Source organism: Paralichthys olivaceus, chromosome 14 (assembly GCF_024713975.1).
Source record: "Paralichthys olivaceus isolate ysfri-2021 chromosome 14, ASM2471397v2, whole genome shotgun sequence".
NCBI classification, from domain to species: Eukaryota; Metazoa; Chordata; class Actinopteri; order Pleuronectiformes; family Paralichthyidae; genus Paralichthys; species Paralichthys olivaceus.
In genome coordinates, this window is record NC_091106.1 from 20,840,789 (window position 1) to 20,854,709 (window position 13,921).

Genomic DNA, 13,921 nt, shown 5'->3' on the forward strand with positions numbered 1-13,921 from the left:
GCAAAGATGTATTTGTAATTTAAAAAAATATACAAAGAAAAATCAAACTACACCGTGTGACAGAATGAGGGACACTGGGACACACAACGTCATTGATGGATCACATTTAGTCAGTGGAGCATTTTCTGTGAATTCCTGCAGCTGCTCACTGTCGGAGTTGTTGCCCTCAGCTCTGTGGTGTCACCAGATAACCTGAAGGTGTCTCTGTGTTACGTCCCTCTGATAATCATCATTAACCTCTTCACTGGCTTTTAAAAAACCTCGTGTCCGAGAGCTTCAGTCAACACTGAACCCTGAACAACGTGAACGCCGTTAAACCTGCAGACTTATGAAAATACAGCTGAAAATATGCAACGTGCAAAATGTCGTCTGTGTACAAGAGAGCGCCAGAAGTAGCCATATTTGGAGGAGCAGGAAAACTTGTCCAAAAACTTTTCTTACCAACATTTTGGGAAGTTTTGCATCTGACAGAAACTTGGTCGATACGTTCAACACGATCTGCATGTTATTTATACCAAAAATACATCATCTGAATTCCAGAGCTCAAAGTTTTGTGTCAACATATAGTTGCTGTTATAGATGAATACACACACAGACACACACACACACACAGATATAGTTTCCCCCTGGCCCGGGCTGCAGATAAAGCTGTGGGAATGGGGTCACACCTGCAGTGGCTGGCAGGGGTGATAAACGATGTTGCTTTAAACTTTGGAGACCGTCATTTTTGGGAGCCTCTGTTTACCCTGCATTGAAGTATAATGGGGGCCTTTGAAGGCTGGAGCGCCAGGAACAGAGGCTGCCCTCTTTCTGATGTTTTGAAAGGAGGCGAAACCAGCCCTCGATTAGCTAATGACACATTCTGCTTCGATTTGCCGTAATAGGACAGAGCAGGCCTCTGACATTAGGACTGGCATTTCCTTCTCAGGCGTCTTTGGAGAGTTTCTCACAGTTTCCCGCGGCAAATGGAATAAATCCGTTTATATATCACAGGTTTTTTTTCTTAGACATAGTCATACATGTGTTTACAAGTTGTTTGGACAGTTTTGGACTGTAAAAGTATAAACCGTTCGAGGTATACGTGTACGCACGTTACTCATATACATAAAGTTGGACGGCTCATGCTCCTCAGTCATCACCTGCCCAAAAAACCTTTTGACAGAGCGTGCTGTATCAGACACCAGAGCTGCCTCTTCACGCTCGTTTGGAGAAGTCATCAGTGGATCCTCTTACCACCTCTCTTATCAGATGAGGCTGCATATCTGGGTGCTCCTCTCTATTTGTCTTTTAGTGCCCGAAGCGATAAAGTGACGCAAGAGTGACAGTCTAGACTGCAGCTGTCTCTGTACGAAGCATTCCAACCTTCACTGAAAAGCACTGTAATCTCCACACACACACACACACACACGTAGGTTTACACCAACACAGCGACAGTACATGAGCAAACGCACTGTGGAGAGAACACACACCCTTGCAGATTCACTTACACACACACTATTATATGGGTATGCACTCAGCCACATGCACAGAAAAAACAACCACCTCAAGTCAGTCCAAGCGTGCAGTGGATGTGTATTAGATCACGATTAGCAGCCCGTACAGCCTGCAGTGGAGCAGAGAATCCTTTTTTTTTTTCTTGTTAGGGGATTTATGTGGTTAATAACACCCGACTTTTATTGAACGTCTTATATCAACTATCATTCAAGTTTTCAGCTTCAACTCAATACATCCTGATTACACTTTTCATGCAGATTTAGAGCCGTGAATAGACAATTTGGAGCAGAATGTGGTCGTTCATGGAAACAAAACCCAATAAGCCCAATGTAATGTAATACACTCACTGGTCTATGTATGGATCAGCGGGACGAGTCCAACGTGATTATTACATTTCAAGAAAAAACACACACACACACATATGCTACTTTATTTTCCATCAATAGGCCCAATGAAAACTTAGCATTTTTCATTACAAAGAAAAAAACCTCTCCCTCCGTCTCCTCTCGGAGATCAGGTTACTTCCCTCAGCTCGAAAACAAACCCAGAGGAAAAGTTGCAACCATAACAAATGGGTTTAAATAGCAACCATGCAGCAGCAATCATCTCACAGCGCGGTGCATTGCGGTTGTCATTCATCACACCACCGCAGCATAACGCGGGACTTCCACAACAATTACTTCTGTCATTAAACTCCCCGCGTTGTTGTCGTTTTCTTGTGTGATAAGGGTGATTACCGGCCAAGCAAGAGCTAATCTTACCCGATCTGCTCTGCGGTATAGGAGGGAAAGTCAAAACCTCAGCTTGGCGCTCACTCAGGCCTGACCGGGAAACAGGAGGTGTAACGCAGTGTTGGACTGCCCCCCTGTGGCTGCATGGATGGACCTCCGAGCATGCGTCTATCTGTACCTGGGCTGAATCTAGAGCCCTGTCTGTGGCTCCTGCTGAGTTTTGATGTATTTCAAAAGCAAGTTTCTTCCAGGATAAGCAGCTTTACAGATATTGCAAGAAGTGGATTTGCTTGTTATACCCTCACTGCATCGATGATGTGGATCCAACCTTCATGATTGACATTAAATGTTAAAATAGCCCTTTTCAGATCTACTGTTCTCCACTTTCCACACTGGTGGTGCAGAGATAATCGTGCAAAACTGAAAAATCTTTGAGATGGATTTAGATACTGATGGATTCAAACTGTGCTGAGGAATTTAATGTGTTCATAAAGTCTGATGATTTTTATAATTAAAAAAAATATTTTCTCATTTATTCTATTTTATTTTCATACTGATCTATACAGACCTGTGAGTCTGAAATATTTAGTAAAATAATAATAATTCAAATTAAAGGTACAGTGTGTAGAATTTAATGATATCTAGTGTTGAAATTTCATGTTGCAGCTGAACACCCCTCACCTCACCCTCCCCTTTTAATTGTCATAAAAACTCAAAAGGTGTTTAGTTTGTTCAGTCTGGACTAATGTAAAAAACATGGCGGCCTAACATATAAAGTATTTAAATACAAAGGTCCTTTTCTGGGGAAAAGAAAACTACAATTCATACAATTTAGATGAAACGAACCAGTGAAAACATCATGAGGATTATTCTACATTAAATTTCTGCCAGTAGTTCCCTTTCACCTAAATCTTACATACTGTCTTATTACATTAATAAGAGTTTTAATGATTGATATTGTTGTTTATCTTCTGCTCTAATTAGACAATCAACTTTACTTCCGCACCAAAACTTCATGGGTTCTTTCTTGAACCATAACACATCTTTGTTTCATGATGAACCGTCCTGTGGATTTTGTGAAATTCTGCAAAATAACAGACAAACAAAAAAACATAACCTCCTCAGGGAAGATACACATATTGTCAGCAAATCTACTTTTGTGTTTTTGCTCCTGCTAAAATGAGCTCAAACAACACAACACAAATGCATGAAGCTGATTTATAAGTTATCTCCTGTTTACTGAAGCAATAAAGTCCGTAGAGCTCAATTGTTAAATTAATCTGATGCAATTCTATAAAACTGCCAGTGGTTTGAGGTTGTAAAGTTAAATTAGGGAACAGTTTGGCTGAATTTCCTTATTATTGGCTCCTTTTAATGTCCCTAACTCAGAGGTTTAGTAGTCATTGTTCCTACAGTGCATCATTGGGGATAATGTGCAAAAAGCCTTAAAGGTGATGTAAATATTTAGTAGGGGGGCATATAATCTCCCCGGTTCCCCTGCAGCCCAGTCGTGTGCAGTATATGGACACGCAGAAGCTCTCACAAGCTCTTTTACTCTCTCAGGCTACATCATTCACATCATCGTAAAAGCAGAGGCCCTTCATCACTTTACAGTACCCAGCGCTACCGTTAGCCCCGGGCTCTCACATCAAGGCCCGCAGCCTTCCGCCCCTCTCCGGCTGTAAACCTGAGCCTACTGATGTGCCATAAACCCTGTTATTTTACCGAGGGAGAGAGGAGGTGTGTGGTGAGGAGAGGACGCTTCTCTCGCCTTCCATTTCCAGGCAGGTGAGTCTCTTTCGAGGGAATCTGAGGAGAGACAGGAGCTTGTTTTGTTGTGAAAACGCAACGAGCACAGAATTCAATTTGCTATTTGGACAAGCATGTGAATATTTCCCTGGTGCTCAGAAGATTTATTCATTTTAGATATTTTCAGTTATCTTTTCATGATCACGGTGCAACTATGAAAGCTGCATATGCGCCGCGCTATTCACTTGAGCTACAGGCTTATTTGAGGATGAATCCATGGTTTTATAAATTATATTTAAATGTAATATTTACTGTGACATACTGGATATCATGTCATAAGAGTTAAATTGCTTCACACTGAAAATACCTGGTAATTACACCACCTTAATATCAGAAGCGTTCAGTGTCTCTCAGTGAGTCTCAGCTTTAGAATATAGATCCAGCACTTCATCATCGCCTGAAACTAAAGAATGAACCGAAACTCAAAGCTTCAGAAAATGTCCATCAGCATTCAATGAAGACATCTGATCCAGGAAGAAATATACGATTTTCCAGTTGGCAAAACAACATCGCTGCTGCGAGCTGCCTGCAATGTCCATAAACCTGCACTTGCATGATAACATGAGTCCAGCATCAGCTACTGTACAGAGAGGACAGAATCAGACGTTTCTTTTTTAAATGGAATCTGTCCAGCTGCTCTCGTCCTCCTCCCCAGCTGTTGATTCCACCTACAACTGCCTGCACGCCATTTTGTCCTTCTCCAGATCCTGCAGCACACTGCAAAGGTGAATGCATACACACATACTGTGATCAAACATCCACTGTTCGTGCAGAGATTAAAGAATATAAACCGGCCTTCAGTGACCTTGTGCCTACACGAGAAACCCCTGGCACACACGCAAACACAGGATCAGACACACAAAGGTCCTGCGGGCGATCATTTGTCATCTGGGGAGGAATCTACAGTCATGCTCTTTATGCCGAAGGCTCGGACTTAAGGCATTCCTCTGGAAATTTATGTCCAAACAGCTGTGGTCTCATCCGCCTCTGTACCGACCAAGAAGACAACGCTGTCCCAGGAATTATGAGGGGGATCCAATCCATTACACACCTCCAGTCAAGTCTAAGTGTGCGTACGTGCACGTGTAAGCCATTTTCTGTGTGTCTTTGTGCGTCGCACAGTAAGTGTAATGCTGAGTGTTGCTTGCAGCTGCTTAACCCTCACTGTTTGTGTGTGTGTGATTGTGCATGTGCACGTGTGCTTGTGTGTAAAAGATTCAGAGATTGGTTTTGCCTGCAGCTCTTTGATGGCTGAGCGGTTATCCCGCGGCTTTATGCATCGGAAGCCCACGGTTTAAAGGGGAAAAGCCCTGATTTCACGTTGCGGCCATATGGACTGTTGTGTTTCCCTCTTAAGAACGAGCTCCACATCAGAGGTAAACACCGGGTCGCAGTAACAGATGAGGTCTGCAAGCCAAACGCACAGTGACATCATCACAGAGCTGCTCCGCACATGGGAGGGAGAAGATGGATAAAATTTGGATGTTTAGTTTAAAAACTTTTATTTGTTTCTCATCTACACACATTGGAGTGTTGGGCTCGCTCAGTACAACCACAACTTTAACAGGAAGGACAGCGTTTACTCAAAAAGACAACCGGTCCCAGTGGATCAAACCTACAACCCTCCACGCCCACGCCTGATTCTCCGAGATGATTTCGTGTTTTCATTCCTAATCGTTCATTTAAGCCTGATAGATGGCAGCGCGGCCCTGAACTCGCTCGCCGAGGAGTATTTCTGTGTTTTTCTTTTCCTCCATAGATTAAACACACTGGCAGGAATAAGGTAATGCAAAGGATGGAAACTCAATGAAGTGTGATGATGATGTGATGTGTTTAGCGAGGAGAGTTCAAGGCCTCGCTCTGTGCGTGTCTTCAGCATGGCGTCACCTTATGAACAGCATAGAGAGAGAGAGAGAGAGAGAGAGAGAGAGAGAGAGAGCAGCAGGAATGGAAGATGCATTAGAGTCTTTCTGATGAAGTTGTCCAGGTACTGCTGTTCCCATTTTTCGACTTCTTTGTTGATGAGTTTGAAAAAGGCCAGAGGACTGAATGGGAGCTGAACTGAGAAGTAACAAAGTCCCGAAACTCAACATCACTAAATTAGAAAAAGACACAAAGGGGGAAACAATTTCACTAATGTGACAATCTGCATGTTTTCATCATGCTCCTGCACATTATCCCCGAGACAAATTACAATTACTGTCACTGAACCTGACATAGAAGTGATTCTGACTCCCGGAGAGGAGAAGAACAACTGTTGCTCCGATGTAAAGGTGAAGCTGAAGAGCTAGTGATATTTCACACTGTGGAATAAATACAAACTGACAATGTTAATATATATTTAAACTATTTAGTAGAACAATAGTCTCACTTCTCATTTTCACTTTAAAGCTAACTGCATGACGAAGTAGAAGAAGTAGAAGAAGAAGAAGAACGACGACTATGGGCTTGAAGCCCCCGGTGGTCCGAGCGTCAGTCTCACCTGCTGACTCTTGCAGGGAGTAATTTGTCCCGGTGCTGGGAGGTGGGGGCCAAATAAAAGGAAAACATTGTTATCATGATTAATCAGCGGCTCTGTCAGTGCGGCCGAGGTGAATAGAAAGTGGCACAAATGACTGCATGGAATTTGTGGTGTGTCGGACAGAATAAAGCGGCGACGTCCGCCCTTCACTCACTCTCCATTTCACCCACTTACTCAAAGCAAAGCTTGTTGCACTGAGCTTCATAATAACTCATCATCTCTGCAGTGGAGCCGCAAGCAAATGTTTTTTAAAGCCGCAAACTGGGATTATTAACTCACCGTCCAACTTTTTACAGCTGTTATTTATATAGTTTTATACGTTGCTATGTACATGTATCAAACACAGTTGAACTTTTAAGTAGCAAAAATATCATAAACTACAATGGTGCTCAGTAGAGCTCATTCCTGCACCCAGGTCTTTAAATTCAGTCCAGCTGCTCTGAATTCTGCACACACACACACACACACACACACACACGCACACACACACACACACATCAGTCGCTTAAACTTTCATCAAGATTTATAAATTATTCTCTGGGAAGTTGGTGAAAAAGGCAAAAAACGTAATATTTAACACAGGAAAAGAAATTCACTACAAAATTCAATGAGTTCTTTCTTGAGCTGTGGAAATACATTCAGCTGTTTCTGTCCTGCTGACAAACAACTAACACAGAGGTCGAAACAATGAACTATGTTTGTATGACCTCAAATATCCTGATTTATTAAATGAACATTTGATCTACAGTCTCTGATAACTTGTTGAAGATCAGGTGATGTGACTGAAAGCTCTGCAACTGCTTCTGAATGGATCTTGTGGTTTATTAAGATTATTTCATCAGTGAATGTCTGAACTTTGAACCTCAGAAATATTGAGGCCTTTCATTTAAATTTTGATGCGGATCTGGATTATTGAGCAGAAAATTCCTTAACATTGAAAGATGCATTTCTCAACATTTTCCTCGATTTCTCAAATTATATGGATGAAAAACGTCTCACGTGTTTAGGTGACTGATGTGTGTGAGATTTGCTGCAGACGAAAATATAAATCTAGATCCAGTGAATCTAAATGTGGTTTCGTAAAAGAGAAAGTCTAGATGGAGTATGTGCTCTGGTGCCAATCTAGTTTAAACCAGATTTAAACCCACTTACTAACAATTTACATCAAATTATGTGATGTGTCCAGATGTGCTGAAGCCGTTTATTACCTCAAGCAGGTTAATGCAATCTGTTATGAGCATGTTTCAGGCTTTGAGGAGATAGAGAAGTCTGGAAGAAAAGCTGCCTCCACCCTCTTCTTGCCTCAGGGGGTCATTTGGTCTGATGCCTCTCTCTCCGTATAATATAAACTTCCTCACCACAAGCTGCACACAAACAACCGCGGGAAAAAGAGCTGGGGTTTGGAGCTTGTTAGGGTGCACGATTTCAACATGAGTTTGTTTGTTCAAGTTTGCTCGCACAGTGACCTAACTCCCTTTTTACCGAGCACATGTGTGGATGAGGGCATGGGGAGGCGAACGCTACAGAGCGGGGAGAAAAGAGAAGAAAAAAAAAAAAAAAGAAATGTGGAAAAATCCATATTTTTCCAATATGCAGACGGGGGCTGTTCATCAGGCAAAGTTTGACACATGTCTTTGAACAGAGTTAGAAACAACAACTTGGTGGAAAGAGTAAAAGCGGTTTGGCTAAACAAATGTCATTTTTGGACTCTGCTGTAGGGAGGATGAGAAAAAGGAGAGATGATGAAAAGAATGAAAAGATACATTCCTGAGCATGTAACTCACTGCCGCGCTGTTTCCTGGCCTTGATTAGAGGGATGCAGAGACTTGTGGGTACATTAAGATTAAGATCTCGGCCGACCAGAGGGAATTACAAAAAGGAAGCAATATGGATGTCTTTATCTAACGTGAGTTTTTTTTATATAAGCAACTCTATATGTTTTTACTGTGCAGACATAAAGCTACGGTTGTGTTGTGGATGGTTACAGGCAGCAGTAATGAAATGAAAAGGTTACAGATTTAGAAATTACTACTATGAACTTTATTCACACAATGTGTGATTCCATCTGCGTTAAAGTTAGGCCTTCTTATCCCAAACATGATAATATAGACCATACATACAAATAATATACATTATCCCTATTACACCAATTACTATTAATTATTATATCATTACACATTACATATCAACTAAATCTTGTAGTAATATGTTATTATATTACGATACTTTTTATAAATTATAGTGTGCGTCTTCTTGTTTTAACAGTAACAGAGAGAATTGTACTACATGTATTTTACGTTAGAATTAATACTTCAGATTAATCATGTGGGTATAACTACATCGCTGACCACTGTATTGTTCCATTTGTTGTTCTTAATCTCTTTAGCGTATTTTATGTTATTCTTCACTTTCTGTTTACATACAGACACATGACGGTAACTTCTATCACTAACTTCTTGTTAACCTTTTCCGTGTAGTTTTGTCAGGATACAAACACTCAAAAAAGTACTGCTATTGACAATTTGATCACCGTCAATTGTCAAAAAATACACATAGGACTGAATAACTAATAACAAGCCGACTGATTACTGAGATCGACCTAGTTGTATTATCCCAACACCCCCATGTTCAAACACTTAAGTCAATTTTAACTGATGACAGAAAAATGCTGTTCCGACTTGATGACGTCATAAGTACAAGTGTTACCTATTTATTCCGCCATCATTCTCAACACCCTGATCTTTAAGTGTTTTCACACCGGAGCTTTTAATACTGTTATCTGAAAATGTACAATAATGTGAAAAGGGCCAATTGAGGAACTTATACTCAAATGTTTTGTAAGAATTCGATTAATACTTTTTTTACTGCTCAAAAACAGGCAACAATGAGAAAAATGAGCCAAAGAACAGAATAAAGAAACACTCAAACATCAGGTTTGATTTGTATTTTTCAGCAAAAGTCAATTCTAAATAAAACACATCACTGAAAGTTGATCAGACTTTGGTTTGAAAAAAGACGTGAGTAAAAACAGGTCAAATGCAGGAATGACTCATGATTCATAGAATCACTTTCAAAATACACAGGTGACAAACATTTTGTTTAAAAGAACCATAATCTAAGACGAGATTTCAATACCTGCATGGACCCAATCAATGATTTACTCTGTTTTCAAATAAAACTGGTAATAGAACTACACGTACACACAAAACTCAGCGATGAAGTAACATTACAAAAATATTACACCATCATATCCATTCAGTTCTAGAGCAGCTGCGTGGAACTTTGTCCAGAGATGTGTTCAAATAATGTGGATGCTGTGTTTCTACCACATCCAGCAACATTCACTGACTGCTGCAGGAAAACAACGACCGATGATCTGACTCCAAAGTAGAATCCTGAGCGCTGAGCGACCCGGAAACATTCTGTTGTCTTGTATGATGCCTCATCAGACAGCCTTGGATTCCTTGTTAGCAAACATATCAACTCAGGTGTTTGACAGTGGTGCACAGCGTAATGGAACCAGACTGTTCAACTCCTCCTCCCTTTCTTCACCTCTGCTTCGGACGCTTTGACTTCGGGCCGTCAGATGCTGCGTCCGGCGTTTTCTTGGACGCTGCTTTCTTTCTCGATTCTTTTTCCTCTGCATCATAAAGAGCGTTCCTGACAAAACGTGCAGCAGCTCCCTTATCCAGACGGGCAGCTTTCTTCTTATCCCCGATCTCCTTCACTCTGTTCATGTACGTCCTGATTCGCTCCTGAGGATCAGAGAATAGTGACAAATTAGACAATGCACTTAAATAGTGAGAGGAGATTATGTCAGAGAAGACTCAGTACATACCAACTCTTGCTTGATTCCATGCTCCCTGGGATTTACCCCTTTTGTGACCAAGTACACTGTAAATGAAACCGAACATAAGACTTTGTACAGTTTTTTTTGTATTCTAGCTTCTCTTTGTGGTTGTTTTCTGGTTAAATCAGAGAAAATGATACAGATAAATGTGTGACCACAGTGAATCCAGAGAATAAAACTTACTCCAGAATAATGAGTTGAGGGTGTAGGCAGACATCAGATCCAGTTTGGCTTGATCCAAAGGATCCAGCTGCAAATAAACTTGATTTAGTTTAATTAGCACCAGCTTTTTAATTACAACAGTGTATTAGAAGCACAAGGTCTGTACAGTGAAAACACAAAACGTCTCATTAAGTCACTTACAGTTTCTTCCTTCCTAGACTACAACACAAACCACTAGCTACAGAGTCACATTAAACTCAACACATATTTTAATATTTGATATGTTATTCTCACTTTGGTTTTCTCCAAAGAACCTGTTAAATAAAAGTCTGAGATCAGATGTTTTAAATCCATACTGATGCTTTGATAGACTGGTGACCTGTCCAGGATTGAGCTGTGCCTCTTACCCAGTGTGAGACGAAGGAGGCTCCGGCATCAAAAGAATAGGCAGGTATTCATTTTGATAAACGACGTGTAAATATGTATGCGGTGCTTTTCAACCACTTAAATCACTTTAGAGTCACATTCACCAATTCCTGCAAACATGAATGCAACTTTTTCTTTTTCTGTCTCACACACATCATTACTACACTGCTGGCACAGTCACCGGGGGAGATCTGGGGTTCTGGTTATTTCACAACCTTTTACCTGAAGCTGCTGGGCATGTTGTTTGTGAATTAACTACAACTTCTAAAATATATTTGGTGGAACTAAAATAAAAACTACCCTTAGTTTGCCACATAAAAACAACTGGAAACACTTGTATGATAAGTATAATCTACTGTCAGTGATGTAGACAGTGACTGATCATGGGAGGGAAAGAAAAACAGGTCTGTCTCTGTCGATCTTCTGATGTGGGACCGTCTCAGACACGGAGCCACCCCCCTGCAGGCTGCTGACTGTGGCCGCTCACAGCGGGAGCTCACACGGTCCTACCTTCTGCTGGAGGTCGTTCTTGTTCAAAGACATCAGCTGCTCCAACATGGTTTTGACGGAAGACACCGAGGAGTCGAAGCCTGTGAGCTGTTCGTCGATCTCATGAGGGTAGTCCTCCGTCTCCGCCGCCATGTTCCTGGAGGACGAGTCAAACCCATTAACGCCGCGCGGCTCTGTGACGTGTGACGCGATTATTTCACTCGAAAAGTAGAAAACAGCGGAAACATCTGGAATGCTAACTAGCTAGCTAGCTAGCTGGAAAGCTCGCGTGTGTTGCTAACAGACTTTTAAAAAAACGAGCTTTGACGTGAGAATCAATACAACAAGTTTAAACTACATCTGACACAATAGATATTATTCATTTAAAACCAACACGAGTTGACTGGAGATAAATTCTGATGTTTTTTTTAACGATAAATCTTTAGTTACCTTTTCAACACGCTGCAGGCTAAAGACAGGAAGTGACGTGAAACAACGGAAGCCAGTTTCCCCCATCGTCACTTCCGCTTTGTCTCTTAAGGGGAAAGTCATTGAAGAGATGAAATAAATGAAAATGAAAGTTCTTGGATGTTTTGAACCGCTTGTGTTGTTTTATCTGATTCTCACATTACACCCACGTTTTTATTATGTTTGTGAAAACACACAGAAAAGCTTGATTCAATATTATTTTCCTGAAATAGAACCAAAATCCAAACCAGTCAAATCTGGACTAGTTTAAAATACGAATACAACAGTGAGTGGAGACAACCGGGTTGAGTTTAATCAAGTTATATTAGAGTTATACCACCAACAATAATAATAATGATAGAAAACTACATTTGTGTTGCACCTTTCATACAAGAACTGCAGCTCAAAGTGCTTCACATGCAATGAAGATACAAATCTAAAAAATTAGATTCGAATAAGAAGAGAACAGATTTTAAGAAACATAAGAACATGTCAAAGTGTTACATCGATCTTTATTGGACTTTAGTTAAATTGATATTGATAAAAAATTACACTTTGATGATAATTCATGTTGTTTCATTGCCCATTCTGAACTACGTATATTCAACATGATTAATTTGCATTGCGTCAGAAAATGTCAGAAAATTAAACATTTCTGAAAAAATCAGCAAGTAACATTTATCTGTATTGGTGTTTCTGCCAGGCATCGTTCCCTTTCACTGTAATGCTGTGATGCTGCTTCCCAAGGTGCCGGACATAAACATCAAAGTTTCGGTGAACGGGACAGACGGCTCACAACCGGTCCCTGTGAACTTTGGAGACACTGTAGTGGAGATCTGCGTCCGTTCAGCAGATGGCAGTGATTCACAGGTGGAATGAGACACGAGCTGCACCACTATCGTCTGTTAACGGCTCAACAAACACTGTCATGGTCAGATTGCACTGATGTCACTCCAGGCTTAATGTGTGTTTGATGATCACAACTTGTAACTTCAACACAAACTAACGCCTTCATAGTTTTGCAGCTCACCTTATATTTGTTGAACACCTGCCTGGTAACATACACTCATCTTTTGTTATCCACATATATAAATAATAGAATGGAAGTCTTGCACATTTTGTGCTGTTCTGCAACAGTGATTGATTGCTTTTCTTAAATAACACCCCCCCCATTACCGTCAGGTGTACACGGTATTGGTGACTCGAGAGCTCGTCCTCCTGGCTGTGACCTTCACTGATGGGAAGCAGCAGCTGGACTATGAATGTCCGGTGTCCCTGAGTGCTTTTTATAGGCCCGTATCTATCAACCGCAGGTGAGACCACGAATGGGAAGATTTATGAGAAAATAATAACAGTAGATGCAAGAGCTGTCACCTCCTTTTATTATTTTAACAGCTTTATTTCTGTGACAGGTGTGTAGAATAAAAAGTAAAGTAAATTAGAGTAAAATACTTATAATTCATTATTGTGTGCAGTCTCTTAGCACTACAAATAGCCAATGATTCCCAAATAGAGCTATTTTAGATATTTGGTTAATTATAGCCTGTAAATTCTACAATATCCCAGTTGTAAAGATTCTGCATATCGTCTGTAATGGCTCAACCAACACTGTCAAGATCGAGCTGCTCCTTTTATTGATTTGCAGTGACCCAAAGCACACCATCTCCAGGCCTTACGCTGAGATGCTGACACGTAGATCAAAAGTCGACCCACTTAGCGACTGTCCTCTGGGAGACCGCTGGAAAGTCGTTGAGCGGGACCTTGACGGGGAGATGTCCACTGCTCCGGTCAAGTGCTTCTTTGTTTACCGAGGTAAAGCCCTGAAAGGTTTGTCTGAAGAGCAGCTGCTGCGGAGGAAAGGCTCCTTTTGGTTTGTGTTGTTAAAGGTCAGTGGGTGGAGTCGCTGTTGTTTGTGTTTAGAGCTGAGTTAAAAAAAAAAAGTGGGACAGAGAGGGGGAAGGTAGTTTGCAA

At 41.1% G+C, this 13,921-nt stretch overlaps 1 protein-coding gene across 2 annotated transcripts; it reads right to left on the minus strand.

Moving 5' to 3' along the window:
- Positions 1-9,484: 9,484 nt before the first annotated feature.
- Positions 9,485-12,048, minus strand: c1d (C1D nuclear receptor corepressor). 2 transcript variants are annotated; one of them, XM_020087278.2, is made up of 5 exons: positions 11,933-12,048; positions 11,504-11,639; positions 10,589-10,655; positions 10,394-10,449; positions 9,485-10,310 (listed from the first exon to the last, which is right to left on the minus strand). In XM_020087278.2, exons 2-5 carry the CDS (start codon positions 11,633-11,635, stop codon positions 10,104-10,106), a joined length of 462 nt encoding a protein of 153 aa, XP_019942837.1. In that variant the 5' UTR covers positions 11,636-11,639; positions 11,933-12,048; the 3' UTR covers positions 9,485-10,103. The 2 variants fall into 2 exon arrangements, with proteins under 2 accessions (XP_019942837.1, XP_069394932.1); XM_069538831.1 differs by having other exon boundaries at positions 11,504-11,676; positions 11,933-11,973.
- Positions 12,049-13,921: the final 1,873 nt, after the last annotated feature.

Excerpts from the sequence above, each read along its gene's own strand:
- c1d (XM_020087278.2), bottom strand. The coding sequence starts at position 11,635 with ATGGCGGCGGAGACGGAGGACTACCCTCATGAGATCGACGAACAGCTC. Across the intron at positions 10,656-11,503 it reads AGAACGACCTCCAGCAGAAG|CTGGATCCTTTGGATCAAGC; the intron begins GTAGGACCGTGT and ends GTTTATTTGCAG. Across the intron at positions 10,450-10,588 it reads CCTCAACTCATTATTCTGGA|TGTACTTGGTCACAAAAGGG; the intron begins GTAAGTTTTATT and ends TTTCATTTACAG.